The sequence below is a fragment of the Crinia signifera genome, chromosome 2 (genome assembly GCF_055691185.1).
Source record: "Crinia signifera chromosome 2, ASM5569118v1, whole genome shotgun sequence".
Lineage (NCBI taxonomy): Eukaryota > Metazoa > Chordata > Amphibia > Anura > Myobatrachidae > Crinia > Crinia signifera.
The window spans coordinates 406,031,348-406,055,036 of record NC_139218.1 but is presented as its reverse complement, the minus strand read 5'-3'; the positions used below and the strand labels follow the sequence as shown (position 1 = coordinate 406,055,036).

At 44.3% G+C, this 23,689-nt stretch overlaps 1 protein-coding gene across 1 annotated transcript in view; it reads left to right on the top strand.

The window, feature by feature from the left end:
* The window catches only part of LCMT2 (leucine carboxyl methyltransferase 2), a 394,048-nt gene that overhangs the window by 95,837 nt on the left and 274,522 nt on the right, over positions 1 to 23,689 (top strand). Inside the window, 1 exon segment of the mRNA XM_083170637.1 lies at positions 16,364 to 16,445. Within this exon segment, the coding sequence (XP_083026763.1) occupies positions 16,364 to 16,445 (82 nt within the window).

Genomic DNA, 23,689 nt, shown 5'->3' with positions numbered 1-23,689 from the left:
CAATGTATGCCTAGTACAAGCTTACTGTGTAACACTATCACTGCCTGTCAGACGGATACTGTGTTATCTGTACCATATAGGCTGCCTGTCTATATCACTGCAATGTATGCCTAGTACAAGCTTACTGTGTAACACTATCACTGCCTGTCAGAGGTATACTGTGTTTATCTGTACCATATAGGCTGCCTGTCTGTCACTGCATTGTATGCCTAGTACAAGCTTACTGTGTAACACTATCACTGCCTGTCAGACGGATACTGTGTTATCTGTACCATATAGGCTACCTGTCTATGTCACTGCAATGTATGCCTAGTACAAGCTTACTGTGTAACACTATCACTGCCTGTCAGACGTATACTGTGTTATCTGTACTATATAGGCTGCCTGTCTATATCACTGCAATGTATGCCTAGTACAAGCTTACTGTGTAACACTATCACTGCCTGTCAGATGTATACAGTGTTATCTGTACCATATAGGCTGCCTGTCTGTATCACTGCAATGTATGCATAGTACAAGCTTACTGTGTAACACTATCACTGCCTGTCAGATGTATACTGTGTTATCTGTACCATATAGGCTGCCTGTCTGTATCACTGCAATGTATGCCTAGTACAAGCTTACTGTGTAACACTATCACTGCCTTTCAGACGTATACTGTGTTATCTGTACCATATAGGCTTCCTGTCTATGTCACTGCATTGTATGCCTAGTACAAGCTTACTGTGTAACACTATCACTGCCTGTCAGATGTATACTGTGTTATCTGTACCATATAGGCTGCCTGTCTATATCACTGCTATGTATGCCTAGTACAAGCTTACTGTGTAACACTATCACTGCCTGTCAGACGTATACCGTGTTATCTGTACCATATAGGCTTCCTGTCTATGTCACTGCATTGTATGCCTAGTACAAGCTTACTGTGTAACACTATCACTGCCTGTCAGAGGTATACTGTGTTATCTGTACCATATAGGCTGCCTGTCTATGTCACTGCAATGTATGCCTAGTACAAGCTTACTGTGTAACACTATCACTGCCTGTCAGAGGTATACAGTGTTATCTGTACCATATAGGCTGCCTGTCTATATCACTGCATTGTATGCCTAGTACAAGCTTACTGTGTAACACTATCACTGCCTGTCCGATGTATACTGTGTTATCTGTACCATATAGGCTGCCTGTCTATATCACTGCTATGTATGCCTAGTACAAGCTTACTGTGTAACACTATCACTGCCTGTCAGAGGTATACTGTGTTATCTGTACCATATAGGCTGCCTGTCTATGTCACTGCAATGTATGCCTAGTACAAGCTTACTGTGTAACACTATCACTGCCTGTCAGAGGTATACTGTGTTATCTGTACTATATAGGCTGCCTGTCTATATCACTGCAATGTATGCCTAGTACAAGCTTACTGTGTAACATTATCACTGCCTGTCAGACGTATACTGTGTTATCTGTACCATATAGGCTGCCTGTCTATGTCACTGCATTGTATGCCTAGTACAAGCTTACTGTGTAACACTATCACTGCCTGTCAGACGTATACTGTGTTATCTGTACCATATATGCTGCCTGTCTATATCACTGCAATGTATGCCTAGTACAAGCTTACTGTGTAACACTATCACTGCCTGACACATGTATACTGTGTTATCTGTACCATATAGGCTGCCTGTCTATGTCACTGCAATGTATGCCTAGTACAAGCTTACTGTGTACTGTGTAACACTATCACTGCCTGTCAGACGTATACTGTGTTATCTGTACCATATAGGCTGCTTGTCTGTCACTGCAATGTATGCCTAGTACAAGCTTACTGTGTAACACTATCACTGCCTGTCAGATGTATACTGTGTTATCTGTACCATATAGGCTGCCTGTCTATGTCACTGCATTGTATGCCTAGTACAAGCTTACTGTGTAACACTATCACTGCCTGTCAGACGTATACTGTGTTATCTGTACCATATATGCTGCCTGTCTATATCACTGCAATGTATGCCTAGTACAAGCTTACTGTGTAACACTATCACTGCCTGTCAGATGTATACTGTTATCTGTACCATATAGGCTGCCTGTCTATATCACTGCAATGTATGCCTAGTACAAGCTTACTGTGTAACACTATCACTGCCTGTCAGATGTATACTGTGTTATCTGTACCATATAGGCTGCCTGTCTATGTCACTGCATTGTATGCCTAGTACAAGCTTACTGTGTAACACTATCACTGCCTGTCAGACGTATACTGTGTTATCTGTACCATATATGCTGCCTGTCTATATCACTGCAATGTATGCCTAGTACAAGCTTACTGTGTAACACTATCACTGCCTGTCAGATGTATACTGTTATCTGTACCATATAGGCTGCCTGTCTATATCACTGCAATGTATGCCTAGTACAAGCTTACTGTGTAACACTATCACTGCCTGTCAGACGTATACAGTGTTATCTGTACCATATAGGCTGCCTGTCTATGTCACTGCAATGTATGCCTAGAACAAGCTTACTGTGTAACACTATCACTGCCTGTCAGATGTATACTGTGTTATCTCTACCCTATAGGCTGCCTGTCTATGTCACTGCATTGTATGCCTAGTACAAGCTTACTGTGTAACACTATCACTGCCTGTCAGAGGTATACAGTGTTATCTGTACCATATAGGCTGCCTGTCTATGTCACTGCAATGTATGCCTAGTACAAGCTTACTGTGTAACACTATCACTGCCTTTCAGACGTATACTGTGTTATCTGTACCATATAGGCTGCCTGTCTATGTCACTGCAATGTATGCCTAGAACAAGCTTACTGTGTAACACTATCACTGCCTGTCAGATGTATACTGTGTTATCTCTACCCTATAGGCTGCCTGTCTATGTCACTGCATTGTATGCCTAGTACAAGCTTACTGTGTAACACTATCACTGCCTGTCAGAGGTATACAGTGTTATCTGTACCATATAGGCTGCCTGTCTATGTCACTGCAATGTATGCCTAGTACAAGCTTACTGTGTAACACTATCACTGCCTGTCAGACGTATACTGTGTTATCTGTACCATATAGGCTGCCTGTCTATGTCACTGCATTGTATGCCTAGTACAAGCTTACTTTGTAACACTATCACTGCCTGTCAGACGTATACTGTGTTATCTGTACCATATAGGCTGCCTGTCTATATCACTGCAATGTATGCCTAGAACAAGCTTACTGTGTAACACTATCACTGCCTGTCAGATGTATACTGTGTTATCTGTACCATATAGGCTGCCTGTCTATATCACTGCATTGTATGCCTAGAACTGTGTGTTTTCTTTCTAAATAACTCATAAATGCATTAGTGGAATGGACTAAATGCGTAAAATGTCTGATGGCGGATGGCGGCTCTTAATGAAATAAATGAGAAGCAGGAGACCGATAAGTGTCCAACGTTTCGAGACCGAGTGGTCTCTTTATCAAGGTGCAGAAGATACAACACGTTACAAACTCACATACCTTTATACGGTATAGGAACCCCCGCCTAGAACTGTGTGTTTTCTTTCTAAATAACTCATAAATGCATTAGTGGAATGGACTAAATGCGTAAAATGTCTGATGGCGGATGGCGGCTCTTAATGAAATAAATGAGAAGCAGGAGACCGATAAGTGTCCAACGTTTCGAGACCGAGTGGTCTCTTTATCAAGGTGCAGAAGATACAACACGTTACAAACTCACATACCTTTATACGGTATAGGAACCCCCGCCGGCGCACCGGGCGTCCTGCCCGGACGCAGATGATGATGTCACTCAGGAGGGACGGACGGCGAAGCCGTTGAGGGCACCCGGACCTTGCTCATACAGTAAAGTGCTGAAATACAAGTGCAAATGTGCATAAACCTACTGAACAAATCATATACAGAAGGGCTCAATATGAGCCCAATATATGTGGATATCAAATCAAATAAAAGTGAAGGGATAAAAAGATAAAAAAGTATGGGATTCCTGTGAGCTCCAATAGTGAATGAACCTCCAACGGCAGGAATGTAACAATCTACTGCATATCATTCCTAGAAAATCGACAAAAAGACAGTGGTATCGAGCATAGACACATAGTATACATCCGTTCAAAGTAATAACACTTATATACATAAAAGTATTTAGAGCAATACCAGAGCTAACATGAAACGGAGGGTTGAATGGACATCACAGGAACACGGACAAGCCTGCATGTTCATTTAACCCCTTAGGTGATAGGGAATCTGCTGAATTATCCTGTACCTCAATTAGGATAAAGGGTGGCGGGCAGAGGCAAAGTGCCTTGCAACGGGCTGATCACTATTCCCTGACAGCAATGCCTGTTTTATGGCATATCTATGTGCTGCCGCTCTCTCTTTGAAATTACGGATTGTTTTGTCGACATACAGACGGCTGCAGGGGCAACTAATCAGATACACAACGTAGTTGGAGGAACAAGAAACCCGCTGTTTAATCTTAAAGGGTTTCCCAGAATAGGGGTGACAGAATGTGTCCCCCGAAATCATGTAGCTGCACGTAGTGCAGCTACTACATTTAAAACAACCGGGTCGGGGGGTCCCCAAAAAGGTAGAGCCAGTGTGCGTGGATGCCTCCACCACGTCATTTTTTGATCAAAAAATATTTCAGATTCCTCCCTCTGGTGTATGCACACATGAGTTTGGAATTCTGCATGCAAGACAGAGATGGGTCAGTGCGAATAATGGGCCAATGGGACTTAGCCATTCTGCTGATGAACCCACTTTTGGGATGGAAATAGTTAACCCAAATAAACTTGTCAGCTTTTTTGTTGTGGCTGTAGGGAGTCAGCGCCTGTTCTCTAGTCAGGACCTGTACTTTAGCTTTGGCTTTTGCTAAATCTTCCATCTGATCGCCCCGTACCCTAAATTTGTCAATCATGGTGTTAAGAGACTTGTCCAATTCAACAGCGTCACTAACAATACGGCGCACCCGCAACATTTGAGAAAAGGGGAGGCCGGCTTTCAGTGGTGATGGGTGGTGGCTTGAAGCCAAAAGCAGGTTATTGCGATCAGTGGCTTTACAAAAAAGGGATGTGGAAATGTTATTCCCAGAGATCTTAATATTCACATCTAAGAAATTGATGTTGTCATTACTGATCAGATAAGTGAATTTTACCGGGGAACCCGATGCATTATGCCCATTGATCAAATTTTCCAACTCGCACTGAGGACCTGACCACAGGATCAGCAGGTCATCTATGTACCTCGTGTACAGTACCAGATGCCCACTGACCCTGGGGTCCCTGAAGAACAAGTCCTGTTCTACAATAAACATGTAGCTATTGGCGAGCGATGGGGCCACCGAGGACCCCATCACACACCCACATAGCTGGAGGTAATACCGGTTGTTTGACATGAAAAAATTCCTCTGCAATGTGAGCCCTAACAATTTGATGAACAAAGCTATGTCAGGGCCTTTATACAAAGGGTTGTCAGTAATTAATATCTGCACTGCCGCAAGCCCCCCTTCATGCGGAATGCAAGTGTAGAGGCTCGCAACATCCACAGTACATAACAGACAACCACTAGGAATCTGGTTAAGTTGTTTTAATTTCAACAGCAAGGAATTAGTGTCCTTTAAATACGTTGCTTGGCCCTGAACGCAAGGCTGTAGAAAACTATCAAGGTGGACCGAAATAGGCTGGTATAACGACCCCCGGGCAGAGATGATGGGTCTGCCCGTAGGGTCCACCAGACTTTTGTGGACCTTGGGTATCGTGTACAGTAGGGGCACAATAGGATGCGCGGTCACCAGAGCCTCCCGTGTGGCAGAATCAATCTGGGATTCACGTACTGCACAGTCCAGAATCAAGTCCAATTCCTTTTTGTAATCAAAGGAAGGATCCTTTGATAATGGTAAGTATACATGGGTATCCGCTAGTTGCTGCTTAATTTCCTTCAAATAATCTGTGGCATTCTGGATGACAATGCCACCCCCTTTATCCGCCGGACGGATTGTAATTGAAGCATCTGTGCTGAGTGCTTTAAGGGCTTTCCTTTCTGCCACGGTAAAATTTGATCTCACCGGTTGTGTAGAAGACAGAATGGCAGATGTTTCATGTTCAATAAGGCGAAGTAATGTCTTGATGGAGGCATTCGATGACAAAGGATCAAACTTGGATTTTTACGGATGGCTGCTGGTATCGATGGTGCAGCATAATCCGATGATTCTTTGTCCTGAAAATATTCTCTTAATTTAAGTTGTCGGTGAAGTTTATATTCCACCTTAATCTGAAAAGGCTCCACCTTATTGGTGGGAATGAAGTTGAGTCCTTTATTCAACACCTGGGTCTCCTGTGGTGTCAAAGGACGAGAAGACAAATTGAATATCGGGTCAGTTATTTTTTGTTGACAGGAGGTTTTGTTTGCCTGGGGCGTCCTTTTTTTTTGGCCTCCACGTCGGGTAAAACGTCTCCTCCTTTGGCCAACTGCTTGCGGGTACGCACCCCAGCCGGTATGCGCCCCTGGGAGTTTTTTGCCCCCTCAAACTCACTGGCCGACGATCCGTCCTCTCTTGAAGTATCAGTCTCACGGATATTGCGTTGAAACCGTTGAAACTGCTTTTTTCTGAATGGACGTACAGTTGTGTCCCCTCCGGTAAGCCAGGGGTACACTTGGTGTCTCTCAGTCATTAGTGACGCGATAATTTTTGTTCTTTTTATAGGCCATGAGTTCCTTTTTATATTTATCAACTTGTCCCGATAATTTCTCCATCCAATTCATGCTCACATCGCTAGATAGCACTGGTAAATGTGCTTTTTCAAAAGCTTCAATTTTGCTCCGGGTGACAGACAGCTCTTTGGTCACCTCCTCGATCACCAACAGCATAAGATGGAATGAACACTTGTTGAGGATCGAGGTCCAGGTCTTACAGAAGGGTATGCTATATCGACCCAGAGTTGGCACATTTTTTATGCGGAAGCCCAGCGGAATTTTTCTGTCTCTGATGTAGTCAGACAAGGTTAGTCCATGGTAAAAGTAATCAGTTTCCTTGCGTTTAAGGTTGCGTAATTCATGGAATAATTGATCTACCTTGACAGTCTTCTACAACCTTAAATGCAAGGACACTGATTAATTTTACCATGGACTAACCTTGTCTGACTACATCAGAGACAGAAAAATTCCGCTGGGCTTCCGCATAAAAAATGTGCCAACTCTGGGTCGATATAGTATACCCTTCTGTAAGACCTGGACCTCGATCCTCAACAAGTGTTCATTCGATCTTATGCTGTTGGTGATCGAGGAGGTGACCAAAGAGCTGTCTTTTACCCGGAGCAAAATTGAAGCTTTTGAAAAAGCACATTTACCAGTGCTATCTAGCGATGTGAGAAATTATCGGGACAAGTTGATAAATATAAAAAGGAACTCATGGTCTATAAAAAGAACAAAAAAGATTGCGTCACTAATGACTGAGAGACACCAAGTGTACCCCTGGATTACCGGAGGGGACACAACTGTACGTCCATTCAGAAAAAAGCAGTTTCAACGCAATATCCATGAGACTGATACTTCGAGAGGACGGATCGTCGGCCAGTGAGTTCGAGGGGGCAAAAAACTCACAGGGGCGCATCCCGGCTGGGGTGCGCACCCGCAAGCAGTTGGCCAGAGGAGGAGACGTTTTACCCGACGTGGAGGCCAAAACAAAAGGACGCCCCAGGCAAACAAAACCTCCTGTCAACAAAAAATAACTGATCCGATATTCAATTTGTCTTCTCGTCCTTTGACACCACAGGAGACCCAGGTGTTGAATAAAGGACTCAACTTCATTCCCACCAATAAGGTGGAGCCTTTTCAGATTAAGGTGGAACAATATAAACTTCACCGACAACTTAAATTAAGAGAATATTTTCAGGACAAAGAATCATCGGATTATGCTGCACCATCGATACCAGCAGCCATCCGTAAAAATCCAAGTTTGATCCTTTGTCATCGAATGCCTCCATCAAGACATTCCATCCCCTTATTGAACATGAAACATCTGCCATTCTGTCTTCTACACAACCGGTGAGATCAAATTTTACCGTGGCAGAAAGGAAAGCCCTTAAAGCACTCAGCACAGATGCTTCAATTACAATCCGTCCGGCGGATAAAGGGGGTGGCATTGTCATCCAGAATGCCACAGATTATTTGAAGGAAATTAAGCAGCAACTAGCGGATACCCATGTATACTTACCATTATCAAAGGATCCTTCCTTTGATTACAAAAAGGAATTGGACTTGATTCTGGACTGTGCAGTACGTGAATCCCAGATTGATTCTGCCACACGGGAGGCTCTGGTGACCGCGCATCCTATTGTGCCCCTACTGTACACGATACCCAAGGTCCACAAAAGTCTGGTGGACCCTACGGGCAGACCCATCATCTCTGCCCGGGGGTCGTTATACCAGCCTATTTCGGTCTACCTTGATAGTTTTCTACAGCCCTGCGTAGGGGGCCAAGCAACGTATTTAAAGGACACTAATTCCTTGCTGTTGAAATTAAAACAACTTAACCAGATTCCTAGTGGTTGTCTGTTGTGTACTGTGGATGTCGCGAGCCTCTACACTTGCATTCCGCATGAAGGGGGGCTTGCGGCAGTGCAGATACTCATTACTGACAACCCTTTGTATAAAGGCCCTGACATAGCTTTGTTCATCAAATTGTTAGGGCTCACATTGCAGAGGAATTTTTTCATGTCAAACAACCGGTATTACCTCCAGCTATGTGGGTGTGTGATGGGGTCCTCGGTGGCCCCATCGCTCGCCAATAGCTACATGTTTATTGTAGAACAGGACTTGTTCTTCAGGGACCCCAGGGTCAGTGGGCATCTGGTACTGTACACAAGGTACATAGATGACCTGCTGATCCTGTGGTCAGGTCCTCAGTGCGAGTTGGAAAATTTGATCAATGGGCATAATGCATCGGGTTCCCCGGTAAAATTCACTTATCTGATCAGTAATGACAACATCAATTTCTTAGATGTGAATATTAAGATCTCTGGGAATAACATTTCCACATCCCTTTTTTGTAAAGCCACTGATCGCAATAACCTGCTTTTGGCTTCAAGCCACCACCCATCACCACTGAAAGCCGGCTTTCCCTTTTCTCAAATGTTGCGGGTGCGCCGTATTGTTAGTGACCCTGTTGAATTGGACGAGTCTCTTAACACCATGATTGACAAATTTAGGGTACGGGGCGATCAGATGGAAGATTTAGCAAAAGCTAAAGTACAGGCCCTGACTAGAGAACAGGCGCTGACTCCCACCAGCCGCAACAAAAAAGCTGACAAGTTTATTTGGGTTAACTCTTTACATCCCAAAAAGTGGGTTCATCAGCAGAATGGCTGAGTAGTAGTAGTACGTTTATTTATAAGGCGCCGCAAAGTGTCCGCAGCGCCGTACATAGCAAACAAAAAACAAATTACAAGGTAACGTACAGGGTGTGTTGAAAAATACAGTATGAATAGGGGTATAGCTGGTAGAACTAAAATCAGCATCAGTTCAGAAGTAGGTGTCAAAATTGTCGAGGAGACTGAAGATGAAGTAGAGGAAGGGAAGAACAGGACAGGAGGGGACAGGTGAGTACGTGAGGCAGGAGGACCCTACTCATAAGAGTTAACATACTCAAAGGAGGTGAGTGGACGAACGAAAAACAATAGGATAAGTAGGAACGGAGGGGAACGGAGGCAGGATAGGAGGATCAAAAGAGGTTAGGAGGAGGGATAGGCTAGTCGAAAAAAGAGGGTTTTGAGGGAGCGCTTGAAGGAGGTAAGGGAATCAGACAGCCTGATGGGTGGCGGGAGGTTGTTCCAGTGCAGGGGGGGGGGGCTAAGTCCCATTGGCCCATCATTCGCACTGACCCATCTCTGTCTTGCATGCAGAATTCCAAACTCAAGTGTGCATACACCAGAGGGAGAAATCTGAAATATTTATTGAACAAAAATGACGTGGTGGAGGCATCCACGCACACTGGCTCTACCTTTTTGGGGACCCCCAGACCCGGTTGTTTTAAATGTAGTAGCTGCACTACGTGCAGCTACATGATTTCGGGGGACACATTCTGTCACCCCTATTCTGGGAAACCCTTTAAGATTAAACAGCGGGTTTCTTGTTCCTCCAACTACGTTGTGTATCTGATTAGTTGCCCCTGCAGCCGTCTGTATGTCGACAAAACAATCCGTAATTTCAAAGAGAGAGCGGCAGCACATAGATCTGCCATAAAACAGGCATTGCTGTCAGGGAATAGTGATCAGCCCGTTGCGAGGCACTTTGCCTCTGCCCGCCACCCTTTATCCTAATTGAGGTACAGGATAATTCAGCAGATTCCCTATCACCTAAGGGGTTAAATGAACATGCAGGCTTGTCCGTGTTCCTGTGATGTCCATTCAACCCTCCGTTTCATGTTAGCTCTGGTATTGCTCTAAATACTTTTATGTATATAAGTGTTATTACTTTGAACGGATGTATACGATGTGTCTATGCTCGATACCACTGTGTCTTTTTGACGATTTTCTAGGAATGATATGCAGTAGATTGTTACATTCCTGCCGTTGGAGGTTCATTCACTATTGGACCTCACAGGAATCCCATACTTTTTTATCTTTTTATCCCTTTACTTTTATTTGATTTGATATCCACATATATTGGCTCATATTGAGCCCTTCTGTATATGATTTGTTCAGTATGTTTATGCACATTTGCACTTGTATTTCAGCACTTTACTGTATGGGCAAGGTCTGGGTGCCCTCAACGGCTTCGCCGTCCGTCCCTCCTGAGTGACATCATCATCTGCGTCCGGGCGGGACGCCCGGTGCGCCGGCGGGGGTTCCTATACCGTATAAAGGTATGTGTGTTTGTATCTTCTGCACCTTGATAAAGAGACCACTCGTTGGACACTTATCTGTCTCCTGCTTCTCATTTATTACATTGAGTGCCGCCATCCGCCGTGATTTTGGGAGTGCCGCACCATGCAAATTTCTATATAACAAATCAATAGTGTACCAAGTGCCAGCTGTAAGCCCCAGTGTAGGGCTGGTATACAATACTCACGCTGCCAGGTTTAGCAGCAACAGCAGCACACGTAATTCAATAGGCAGCAAGAAGGCAGGCAAGGATCAACGGCAATGATAAAATCGTCATCAGGCATCATCATCAGGCATCAATGCCTGATGACGATTTTATCAATAAAATCGAAACGTTGCTGTTGATCCTTGCCTGCCTTCTTGCTGCCTATTGAATTCCATGTGCTGCTGTTAAACCTGGCACATATATTTATATTTATATATATATATATATATATATATATATTTATTTATTTATTTGCAGTTTCTTATATGGCGCAGCAGATTCCGTTGCGCTTTACAATAGTAGACAGTGATAAGACAAACTGGGTAACAACAGACAGACTTGGAGGTTGGAGGGCCCTGCTGCAAGCTTACAATCTATAGGGATATAGGGGGGAAACATAAGGACATGCACCAGTAATAGCATAGCAGTTACAAGTCCAGAAGGGAAGCTATATAATACATAAGTGCCTCGGAGGGTTATGCATGTAGAACTTAAATATGATAGGCTTGCCTGAAGAGGTGAGTTTTCAGGGAACGCTTGAAAGTATGGAGACTGGTGGAGAGTCTTAATGTGCGTGGAAGGGCATTCCATAGGATGGGAGCAGCCCGATAAAAGTCCTGTAATAGTGAATGGGAGCTAGTGATCCATGCAGAAGAGAGACGCAGATCTTGTGTAGAGCGTAGTGGTCGAGATGGGAGATATTTCGTGATAAGTGCAGAGATATATGCTGGTGCAGTATGGTTAATAGCTTTATAAGCAAGTAGAAGTGTTTTATATTGAATACGGTAATATACAGGCAACCAATGGAGGGACTGGCAGAGCGGATCAGCAGACGATGAGCGTCTTGCAAGGAAGATCAGCCTAGCAGCAGCATTTAAAATTGAGTGCAGTTGTGAGAGTCTGTTCTTGGGAATACCAGTTAGGAGACTCTTGCAATAATCAATGTGGGATATAATGAGTGCATGGATAAGAGATTTGGTAGTGTCTTGTGTGAGAGAGGGTCGTATTTTGGATATGTTTTTTAGATGCATGTAACATGATTTGGAGACAGATTGAATGTGGGGAAGAAAGGACAGTTAAGAGTCGAGGATGATCCCTAAGCAACGAGCTTGTGGGGTAGGGTAGATTATCGAGTTGTCAACAGCGATGGAGATGTCAGGATGGTAACTGTTCTTAGTTGGCGGGAATATAAGTAATTCCGTTTTGGAAATATTGAGTTTGAGTTGGCGACAAGACATCCAAGATGAGATGGCAGACAATCAGATACTCGACCCAAAACCACTGGTGACAACTCTGGGGTTGATAGATTTGAGTATCATCAGCATACAAGTGATACTGAAATTCGAAAGAGCTGATTAGTTTGCCAAGAGAGGAGGTATAGATTGAGAAAAGCAGAGGACTTAAGACTGAACCTTGCGGAACTCCGACTGACAGAGGTAATGAAGAGGAAGTAGAGTCAGAGAAGCGAACACTGAAAGAGCGATCAGATAGGTAAGATGTGAACCAGGAAAGGGCTGTATCATTAAGACCTAGGGAGTGTAGTGTTTGTAAGAGAAGAGTGTGATCGACGGTGTCAAATGCAGCAGAAAGATCAAGAAGAATAAGTAGCGAGAAATGGCCTTTAGACTTAGCCGTTACCAGATCATTCACCACTTTAGTCAGTGCTGTCTCAGTGGAGTGTTGAGAGCGAAAACCTGACTGAAGTGGGTCTAATAGGGTGTTAGAGTTAAGAAAGTTTGTGAGGCGGGAGTAGACAAGTCTCTCCAGTAGCTTGGAGAGGCATGGGAGCTGAGATATAGGACGATAGTTAGAGAGAGAGTTAGGGTCAGAATTCTGTTTTTTTTAGAATAGGAGTTATCACTGCATGTTTGAGCAGAGAAGGAAAAGTACCAGTAGTAAGAGAGAGATTGCAGATTTTAGTTAAGGTTGGAATAATCACAGGAGATAGATTTTTAATGACTTGCACAGGTATAGGATCGAGAGGAGAGGTAGTAGAATAAGAGGATAAGAAGAGTGCGGATGCTTCCTTTTCATTTGTGGGCTCAAATGAAAAGAAAGTGCCAGAGGGTTCAGGTGGGAAAGAAAGATGGTTAGAGGTTGTGGAAGAGCATACCATTTCATCTCGGATGTTATCAATTTTGTCCTTAAAGTAGAAGGCAAGTTCTTGTGTGTTGATGGTAGCCGGTGGGGGAGGAGGGGGAGGGTACAGAAGAGACTTAAAGGTGTTAAAAAGTTGCTTAGGGTTGGTGGCATGAGAAGAGATGAGAGATTGGTAGTATGTTTGTTTGGCAGTGTCCAAAGCATTGCTGTAGGAGTAGTACCTAGTTTTATATGCGAGGAAATCATACTACGTATCCGCTGCGCTCGCCACGCTTCGGGCTCGGTGGCTCGCTGCGCTCGCCACACTATTCTATTCTCCACTCCTCGCCGACATGGATAGTAGGGGTATGAAAAGGTCGTAGGACGCGTACCGCCACCGCTCGCCACGCTTCGGGTTCACGTTGATCTTGGGGTGGCGTTAAAAATTGTGGGGGCCATTTAACACTTCAGGGTGCCTATTTTCACTTTGTGACACATTTAACATGGTTTCCTATGGGAAAATCTTGTCCGTTGAGGCATTGAACATTAAATTGAAGTCAATTTGGACATTTAACATTGGTCCCTATGGCAAATCGCGGGCATCGCGTCGCATGCGTTTATTTAGTGCATGCGATGCCCGCGATTACCGCGACGGGCGCCGTACTAGGTAAAGAGTACCCTAACTTATACCCCTTTTACACCAAAAACCCTGGTCGGACCCTGGTCTTTGAACACGGATGTTTCCAGAGTTGGACCCTGCTTCATACCCCATTTACACAGCAATTCGACCTGGGTCGGACCAGGGTCTGCACAATTTATACTGGACCTGGGTCAGCCCTGCCTTTCCTTGTGTAAAATGGCCTGCAGCATCACATCACCTCCCCTGCATCTCATCACCCCCCCTTGAAGCATCAAATCACCTCCCCCTGCACATCTTTACCCCCTGAAGCACCAAATCCCCCCCCCTGCACATATTTACCCCTTGAAGCATCAAATCACCTCCCCTGCATCTCATCACCCCCCCTTGAAGCATCACATCACCTCCCCCTTGAAGCATCAAATCACCTCCCCCTGCACATATTTACCCCCCTGAAGCATCACATCATACCCCCACCACCCCTGTACATCTTCATCCCCTGAAGCATTACATCACATCACCACCCCACCTCAACCCAGTGCGGGGACCAGCCTCCAGGCAGTGGGGTCGTGCAGGGCAGACGGGCAGGGGGTCCATCCAGCGTATAGGAAGTTGCCAGTGGGGTCCCTCTAGTGCATGTGAAGTAACCCGTGGGGTCTCTGCGGCGGATGGGAACTAGTAGCGGTAGTTCCCAGCCGCCGCAGGGACCCTCACCGGTTACTTCCCATACGCCGGATGGATGCGCTGCCCGCCTGCACTGCTGGACCCCGCGCTGGGGGGGTGATGATGTGATGCAGCAGCGGAGAGTGATGATGTCACCTGCACTGCAGGATCCCGCTGCCTCCACGTCGAGTTACACCGGCAGCCGCGGTGAGCATCCCCTCCGTCTCCCCCTCAGCAGCCTGACAGATCGCCCCCCGCCCACCCCTCAGCAGCTGCAGACACCCCTCTCCTCCCGCAGCAGCTGGGGACAGCTTCCCCAGCGCTGCATGCCGTGCACGGACCCGCTGCGGGTGCCTCAACCCGCAGCGGGACCATTTACACCGGGCTCTACACGGGTCCTAACCGTGTTCTACCCAGGTCAGGACCTGGGTAGAGGACCCGTGTAAATGGACACAGATTTTTCGGCGGTGTAAAAGGGGTATTAGAGAACTGCCCAGGCAGAGGACTGCCTTATAAGTGAAGATACATACCAGGTCTGATTAGAAGAGGCTACAGCTGAGGGCACATGACCAGCTAATCAAAGGACATCAATTAGCTTGTTTTAAATAAACACTAGCCAAAAATATATACCCCAATAAATTAGGCCTCACTGACAACAGCTTCAAACAGGTTATGCAAAGGCTAGAAACATCCTTAACAATACAACACTGGTTCTGCAATTGCCATAATTCAGATTAGCAGTTAAAAGTGATTTCAGGAGACAAATGAAGTCACATACATGGAATAATTACTGCAAGACCTCAGTAGGAGTATATGCAGAGCGCTGGTACTTGTAGTGCTCCAAAATGAAAAGTCACATACATGGAATAATTACTGCAAGACCTCAGTAGGAGTATATGCAGAGCGCTGGTACTTGTAGTGCGGACAAATGAAAAGTCACATACATGGAATAATTACTGCAAGACCTCAGTAGGAGTATATGCAGAGCGCTGGTACTTGTAGTGCGGACAAATGAAAAGTCACATACATGGAATAATTACTGCAAGACCTCAGTAGGAGTATATGCAGAGCGCTGGTACTTGTAGTGCTGACAAATAAAAAGTCACATACATGGAATAATTACTGCAAGACCTCAATAGGAGTATATGCAGAGCGCTGGTACTTGTAGTGCGGACAAATAAAAAGTCACATACATGGAATAATTACTGCAAGACCTCAATAGGAGTATATGCAGAGCGCTGGTAATTGTAGTGCTGACAAATGAAAAGTCACATACATGGAATAATTACTGCAAGACCTCAATAGGAGTATATGCAGAGCGCTGGTAATTGTAGTGCTGACAAATGAAAAGTCACATACATGGAATAATTACTGCAAGACCTCAGTAGGAGTATATGCAGAGCGCTGGTACTTGTAGTGCTCCAAAATGAAAAGTCACATACATGGAATAATTACTGCAAGACCTCAGTAGGAGTATATGCAGAGCGCTGGTACTTGTAGTGCTGACAAAGGAAAAGTCACATACATGGAATAATTACTGCAAGACCTCAGTAGGAGTATATGCAGAGCGCTGGTACTTGTAGTGCGGACAAATGAAAAGTCACATACATGGAATAATTACTGCAAGACCTCAGTAGGAGTATATGCAGAGCGCTGGTACTTGTAGTGCTGACAAAGGAAAAGTCACATACCTGTGAGGAGAGAAACAAATAATCAATCCATATTCGGGGATAACAGGATAACTGTTTTTTTTTTTAACTGTTCTTTAAAAGTAATATCACTTTGTAATTTATCACTTAGTAGATTTCTAACATATATATATATATATATTTCATAGGAAAGAGATGATGTTTCTAATATTTCAGTATTTTCATGAATGTCTGTCTGACAGGGGATACTGGATCCGCTCGCTGGCGGTTACGCATTGCTTGAGGGAATTCCTGGAGGATACCAAGGACTGTCAGAAAAGACAGGTGAGTGTTACTGCGTCTCTCTGATACTGGTACTAATAGCATCTGCTGTATGGTATAATGGGATTGCTTCTAAGGTGGGAGACCATACTGCAATAGAAGAGGGCAAATACAGTTATTATTTTTCATGCTGATTCTGCATGTAGCCCACACATGCTGGGCAGCTTTATTCTCACACTGCAATGTAGCTCTGAGGTAGGACACGCCCCTCTCACACCTAACTCTCTGCACATGTTACATCTGCCCCCTGCAGTGCAGCATAGTGTTACCCATGTGCTCAGTTACTGGCTGCTTCTGCATGTAGCCCACACATGCTGGGCAGCTTTATTCTCACACTGTAATGTAGCTCTGAGCTGGGACACATCACTCTCTCACACCTAACACTCTGCACATGTTACATCTGCCCCCTGCAGTGCAGCATGGTGTTACCCATGTGCTCAGTTACTGGTTGCTTCTGCATGTAGCCCACACATGCTGGGCAGCTTTATTCTCACACTGTAATGTAGCTCTGAGTTAGGACACGCCCCTCTCACACCTAACTCTCTGCACATGTTACATCTGCCCCCCTGCAGTGCAACATGGTTTAACAAGGTGCAAAGTTACCATAATATATATATATATATATATATATATATATATATATATATATATATATATATATATATATATACACGAACATATGGAAATCGCACACTAAACTGTAATTATAGGTGTGGGTGCCGGTCCAAAGTAGCATAGACAAGAAAACTGTGTATCCACTAGGGCACAAATATGGCAGCACTCCGTTGTAAAGATGAAAAAACACTCCTAATTTATTAGGCTTCAGGCCATCAGCTTAACAAGTAGACACAGCACAGCATTTGAAATAGTGGGACACTTGGTATTCACCCATCCATATTCCGGCTGTATTCAGCTGTATGGCAGTTGTGGCAGTCAACGAATCCGTTTCGGCAACCTGTGCCTTCCTCCGGACTGACACTGAGTCAGTCCGGAGGAAGGCACAGGTTGCCGAAACGGATTCGTTGACTGCCACAACTGCCATACAGCCGGAATATGGATGGGTGAATACCAAGTGTCCCACTATTTCAAATGCTGTGCTGTGTCTACTTGTTAAGCTGATGGCCTGAAGCCTAATAAATTAGGAGTGTTTTTTCATCTTTACAACGTAGTGCTGCCATATTTGTGCCCTAGTGGATACACAGTTTTCATATATATATATATATATATATATATATATATATATATATATATATATATATATATATATATATATATAGATGTGTTTTAGAAATAAATGGAAAAAGCAGATACAGTAAAAGTGATATTTCAAAATCAAATAAGGTGCAGATGTGAAAAAATAATGATGAAATAAATGTTATAAACTTTTCTTTGTTGGGTGATCTTCGGACACTGACTACCATTTTTGTTCATATTATATATAAAACTGATTCCTCCAGGATCACGCAGGGGGAAAAGGGGCACTTCGAATGAGGTGGGCTGGACCCGCCGATGTCACTAATATGGGTGGGCCACTCAACAACGTCTCTATTGGGGGCATGCCCATGACCTACAGATGTAGCTAGCCTCTTCCTTACAGGGGCTGGCAAAAAATCGTCAGCCCCCACCAACCACCAGGTGGCGCGAGCATGAGATGCTTGCGCGCCCCGTGGCAACGGATCTCCCCACCACCGTCCGCCGCCTCCCCCACCGGTCCCCATTGCCTCCCCGACCCCCCACCTAACCCTGCCCATCTCCCCGAAGCGGAGACGACATGGACCCACTGCCAAGCTACCGAGAGACTGGGACACGCGTGCACATCCAAGGAGTCCCGGTCAACTGGTGCTCACCAGAGGGAACATTCTGGCAGGCGCCGGGCAAGGACAAGGGGTGCTCCATCTGTACATAGGTGCTGGGCTTCCCCCGAGCGATGTGGACACCAGCGGCAGGTATGGACATGCCCGGTTGTTTTGGCAGAGCACCGCTTAAACAGCCTAGATTGAACGCTATATAAAGAAAAATAACATTGAGTGTACATTATAATTACTGCATGTAGCAATATATACACTGAGATACATACACACATAGCACTACCATTATATCTGATGTTCGAGGAATCAATAAACTCGGGGATGGTACCAATGGACTGGCACATAGCTAACATAGTACCAATATGGAAGAAAGGTAGCAAAACTAACTCTGAAACAGGAGAAAGTGATAAGTAAGGCTCAGCATGGGTTCATCAAAAATAGATCATGTCAGACTAATTTAATTAGCTTCTATGAGGAAGTCAGTAGGGGGCTGGACTTAGGGAAATCTGTTGATGTAATACTGTTTGATTTCGCTAAAGCTTTTTACACAGTGCCTCATAAAAGGTTATTAATGAAACTAGGTCATTTAGGTTTAGAAGATAAAAATTTTGTAATTGGATTAAAAACTGGTTGCACAATCGGGTAGAGAGAGTTTTGGTAAATTGCATACATTCCAGCTGTGGTTAGGTCCAAAGTGGAGTCCCGCAAGGTTCAATATTGGGACCCACCTTGTTTAATATATTCATTAATGATATTGGAAGTGACATAGTAAATAAAATTGCAATATTTGCAGACAACACGACATTGAGTAAGGAAATTAACTCGGGAAAGGATGTGGAAACACTACAAAGTGACTTAAATAAACTAGAAAGGTGGGCGGAATGGTGGAAAATGCGGTTTAACGTTGTAAAATGTAAAGTAATTCATTATGGGAACAAAAATGAAGAAGCTACTTATAGTCTAAATGGAGTTATTATAGGGAATTCTGCTGTAGAGAAGGACTTGGGGGTCATCATAGATGAAGAATTGGGTAATAGTGCACACTGCTCAAGTGCAGCAGCAAAAGCAAACCGGACACTGGCATGCATTAAAAGGGGAATGGATTCAAGGGATGCCAATGTGATAGTGCCTCTTTACAGGGCATTGGTGAGACCACACTTGGAATATTGTGTTCAGTTCTGGGCGCCGCACCTTAAAAAGGACATAAATGAATTGGAACCGGTACAGAGAGGGGCGACTAAGCTAGTAAAAGGTCTTGGATCACTAGAATACAAAGATACGCTAACCAGGCTGAATATGTTCTCACTGGAGAAATGGAGGTTGGGAGGTGATATGATTAGTATGTTCACATACAGGATTGGGAATCATATGGAACTCAGAGATGATTGGTCAGTAACAGGCCTATACTTCGGACACGCGGGCATGTACTGAGGCTCAAGGAAAATAAATTCCGTACTAAATTAAGATGAGGATTCTTCACCATTAGAGCAGTAACATTCTGAAACTCATTGCCGGTGGGGTGGTTACAGCAACTACTGTTAATGAATTTAAATCAAAACTGGATGCATTTTTGGCCAGTAAGGGAATCCTATAGATATGACTTACTCAAGTCAGTACTTACAAGTTATATAGGTTGAACTTGATGGACTAATGTCTTTTTTTCAGCCTTAATTACTATGTTACTATGAGATTAAATTAGGTGCAATATAGCCTCGAACATGGACTAAAAACCAGGGATCTTTGAATTCATGTCGCCTTTTCTTTAGAAATACTTGGGGGTGTATTCAATTGCATGGCGAGCATGCTGAGTGCTTGTCTATTTATGTGCATGCCGCCAGCCCTCCCGCTAACTCTATTCAACGCGTCAGGAGCTCGCTGCCCCCGACGGCAAAAATAAGAAATCCGCCACACCTGTAGAGAGTGCAGCTCTCAGACAGGACAGCCGCCTCCGACCTGACCATTGTAGTCGCTGCACAGTGCATCCTTCACATGCCGGGTGTGGTGTGCGGGTTCCAGGCTGGCTCCAGCGTACCTCTCCCCCGGGGACTGTCAGCGGTTCAGCACCAGCCAGATGGGACAACTTCTGGCAGGTGCCCAGCCAGGTAACACGAGAAGCAGGGTCCTGTGCCTGATGTCTCTACTCCCAACGGTGCTGCAGTTTCCTTGCTCTCCTCCTGCCTGGGGTCTCTGTGAGGCGAGGAAGGAGTTACTTTGTTCTGCCGCCTGGGACAGACAGATAGAATTTATGTCTTTCCTACAGCATGGTCTGGATCTGGGATTGCGTCTAGCATCCCTTAGAGTACAGGTCTCTGCATTATCACTATGGTTTCAGAGACAAATCGCATCTTTGCCAGATGTGCATACCATCTTTCAAGGGGCACTTAGATTTCAGCCACCATATACTCCTCCAATTGCTCCTTGGGATCTTTCTGTGGTATAGAAGGAGAAGGGAAGGGACCACAGTTAAGTTGCAAGGACATTCATAAAAATAAGGTAGATGGAGGTACATTTACTAGGGAGAAAGTCCTAATAGAACTTTCAAGACTGAAAGTGGATAAATCAATGGGGCCAGACGGAGTGCATCTAAGGATACTAAAAGACGTGTTGGTAGCGCCATTAACAGATTTATTCAACCAGTCACTAGATACAGGTGCAGTTCCAGAGGACTGGAAAAGAGCAAATGTAGTTCCACTGCACAAAAGCGGAAGCAAAGAAGAAGCAAGTAACTACAGACCAGTGAGTCTTACATCAGTAGTAGGGAAATTAATGGAAACACTATTAAAAAAAGAATAGTGGAATATCTTAAATTAAACAACTTACAGGATCCAAAACAGCATGGTTTTACTGCAGGGAGATCATGCCAAACAAGTCTCATTGACTTTTTTGACTCCGTGACCAAAATACTAGATGAAGGGGGGGCTGTAGATGTGGCATATCTAGACTTTAGTAAGGCATTTGACACTGTCCCACATTGCAGGCTGCTAAGAAACTTGAAAGTGTGGGATTGGATTATAAAACAATTAAATGGATAAGAACCTGGTTGCAGGATAGGAAACAGACAGTTGTAGTAAATGGAGTGCATTCTATGGAGGGACATGTTACCAGTGGAGTACCCCAGGGATCTGTACTTGGACCAGTGCTCTTTAATATCTTTGTTAGTGACATTGCAAATGGTATTGAAGGGAAAATATGCCTTTTTGCAGATGACACAAACATATGCAACAGAGTAGACACACCAGGAGGGGTAAATCAAATGACTGATGATCTAAGTAAACTTGAGAATTGGTCAAGAGCATGGCAACTACAGTTTAATGCTAAAAAATGCAAAATGATGCACTTGGGACTCAAAAACACAAAGGCTCAATATAGTATCAAGGGTACTATAATGGAAACTACTGAGGAGGAAAGAGATCTAGGAGTCACTATTTCAAGTGACTTAAAGGCAGGAAAGCAATGCAGCAAAAAAATGAGGAAAGCTTGTCAGATGCTTGGTTGCATAGGGAGAGGAATCAGTAGCAGAAAAAAAGACGTAATAATGCCACTTTATAGGTCATTGGTACGGCCTCATCTGGAATACTGTGTCCAGTTCTGGAGACCATATCTTCAGAAGGATATAGATACATTGGAGAGTGTACAAAGAAGGGCAACTAAAATGGTGCATGGCCTACATCACAAAACTTACCTGGATAGACTAAAATATCTTAACATGTATAGTTTGGAGCTGAGAAGGGAAAGGGGGGACATGATAGAAATCTTCAAATATATCAAGGGTTTTAACATAGTTCAGGAGGGAAATTTTGTTCAAAGGAAAAGAAGTAATAGAACACGAGGACATGCACTGAAACTGGAGGGAGGTAGGTTCAGGGGAAATGTTAGAAAGATTTACTTCACAGAAAGGGTAGTGGATAAGTGGAATAGCCTCCCATCAGAGGTGGCAGAGGCTAAGACAGTAGAACAATTTAAACATGCTTGGGATAGGCATATGAATATCCTTACAAAGAAATAAGGATTAAAAAGGTTTGAGATTACCTGAAGGGTAAAAAGAGGGGCAGACCAGATGGGCCAAATGGTTCTTATCTGCCATCAAATTCTATGTTTTTATGTAGTGAAGGCTCTTTCTGAGCCTCCCTTTTTAGCCTTTAGCCTTGGTGGACTTGAAATGGCTCATTGGTTGGGTGGTTACATTTGCCAGGAGAGTTTCAGATTTGCAAGCATTAGCCAGTCGCTCTCCATTCTTGGTTTTTCACCACGATAGAGCAGTTCTGCGTACAAGCCCTTCCCATCTACCGAAGGTAGTGTCCAAATTCCACATTAATCAAGAAATTGTGGTTCCGGCTTTCAATGCCTAATCTTTGTTGTCTACATAAAAGTCTCTTGATGTAGTGCAAGCTCTTTATACCTATATTGCTCACACCAAATCTATCAGATGCTCAGATTCTCTGTTCGTTTTATATTGATTTCATAATAGGAGGATGGCCAGTGCACAAACAGACGTTAGCTCACTGGATCAAACTGGTCATCACCATGCTTATGAAAAATCGGGTCGACCAGTTCCTAATTCTCTTTCAGCTCATTCCACTAGGTCAGTGGGTCCCTCATGGGCTTCACATCATGGTGTTTCTGCTGAACAGTTGTGCAAGGCAGCAACGTGGTCTTCGGTCCACACATTTCTGAAATTCTATGCCTTTGACACATTTGCTTCCAAAGATGCTGCTTTTGGTTGCCAGTTCCTTCTGGCCCCACAGGCGTCATTCCACCGTATAAAATACTGCGGGACCAGGAACCCTGAAGATGAAATTAGGAGTTATGGTAAACATGCCTTCAGTTAAATCCTTTTCATCTAGGTTTCTGGGACCACAGGGTGCCCACCCTGATATGCCTGGGGTGATGATGGGGACGTCTACGACTTGGTCAATAGTCCTTTTTCCTCTATGTATGAGTGAGTGTGATAGTGTCCGTAACCTCTCTTCTTTCCTTCTCTGCTTCCTGCTGGACTTGTTACTTAACATGTTCTGTGCACGGAGGCGGAGATAGAGGGGAGAGGAGCAAGGCATCACATATATTACTGACACTGTAACGCAGCATTCCATATACAGATACAGCCGCAGTCCCACAGTGTACACACATCATATCCTATTACTGACACTGTAACGCAGCATTCCATATACAGATACAGCCGCAGTCACACAGTATACACACACATCATATCATATTACTGACACTGTAACGCAGCATTCCATATACAGATACAGCCACAGTCATCACATATCATATCCTATTACGGACACTGTAACATAACATTCCGTATACAGATACAGCCGCAGTCACACACAGTATAAACACACCACATATCATTTTACTGACACTGTAACGCAGCATTCCATATACAGATACAGCCGCAGTCACACAGTATACACACACACATAATATCATATTACT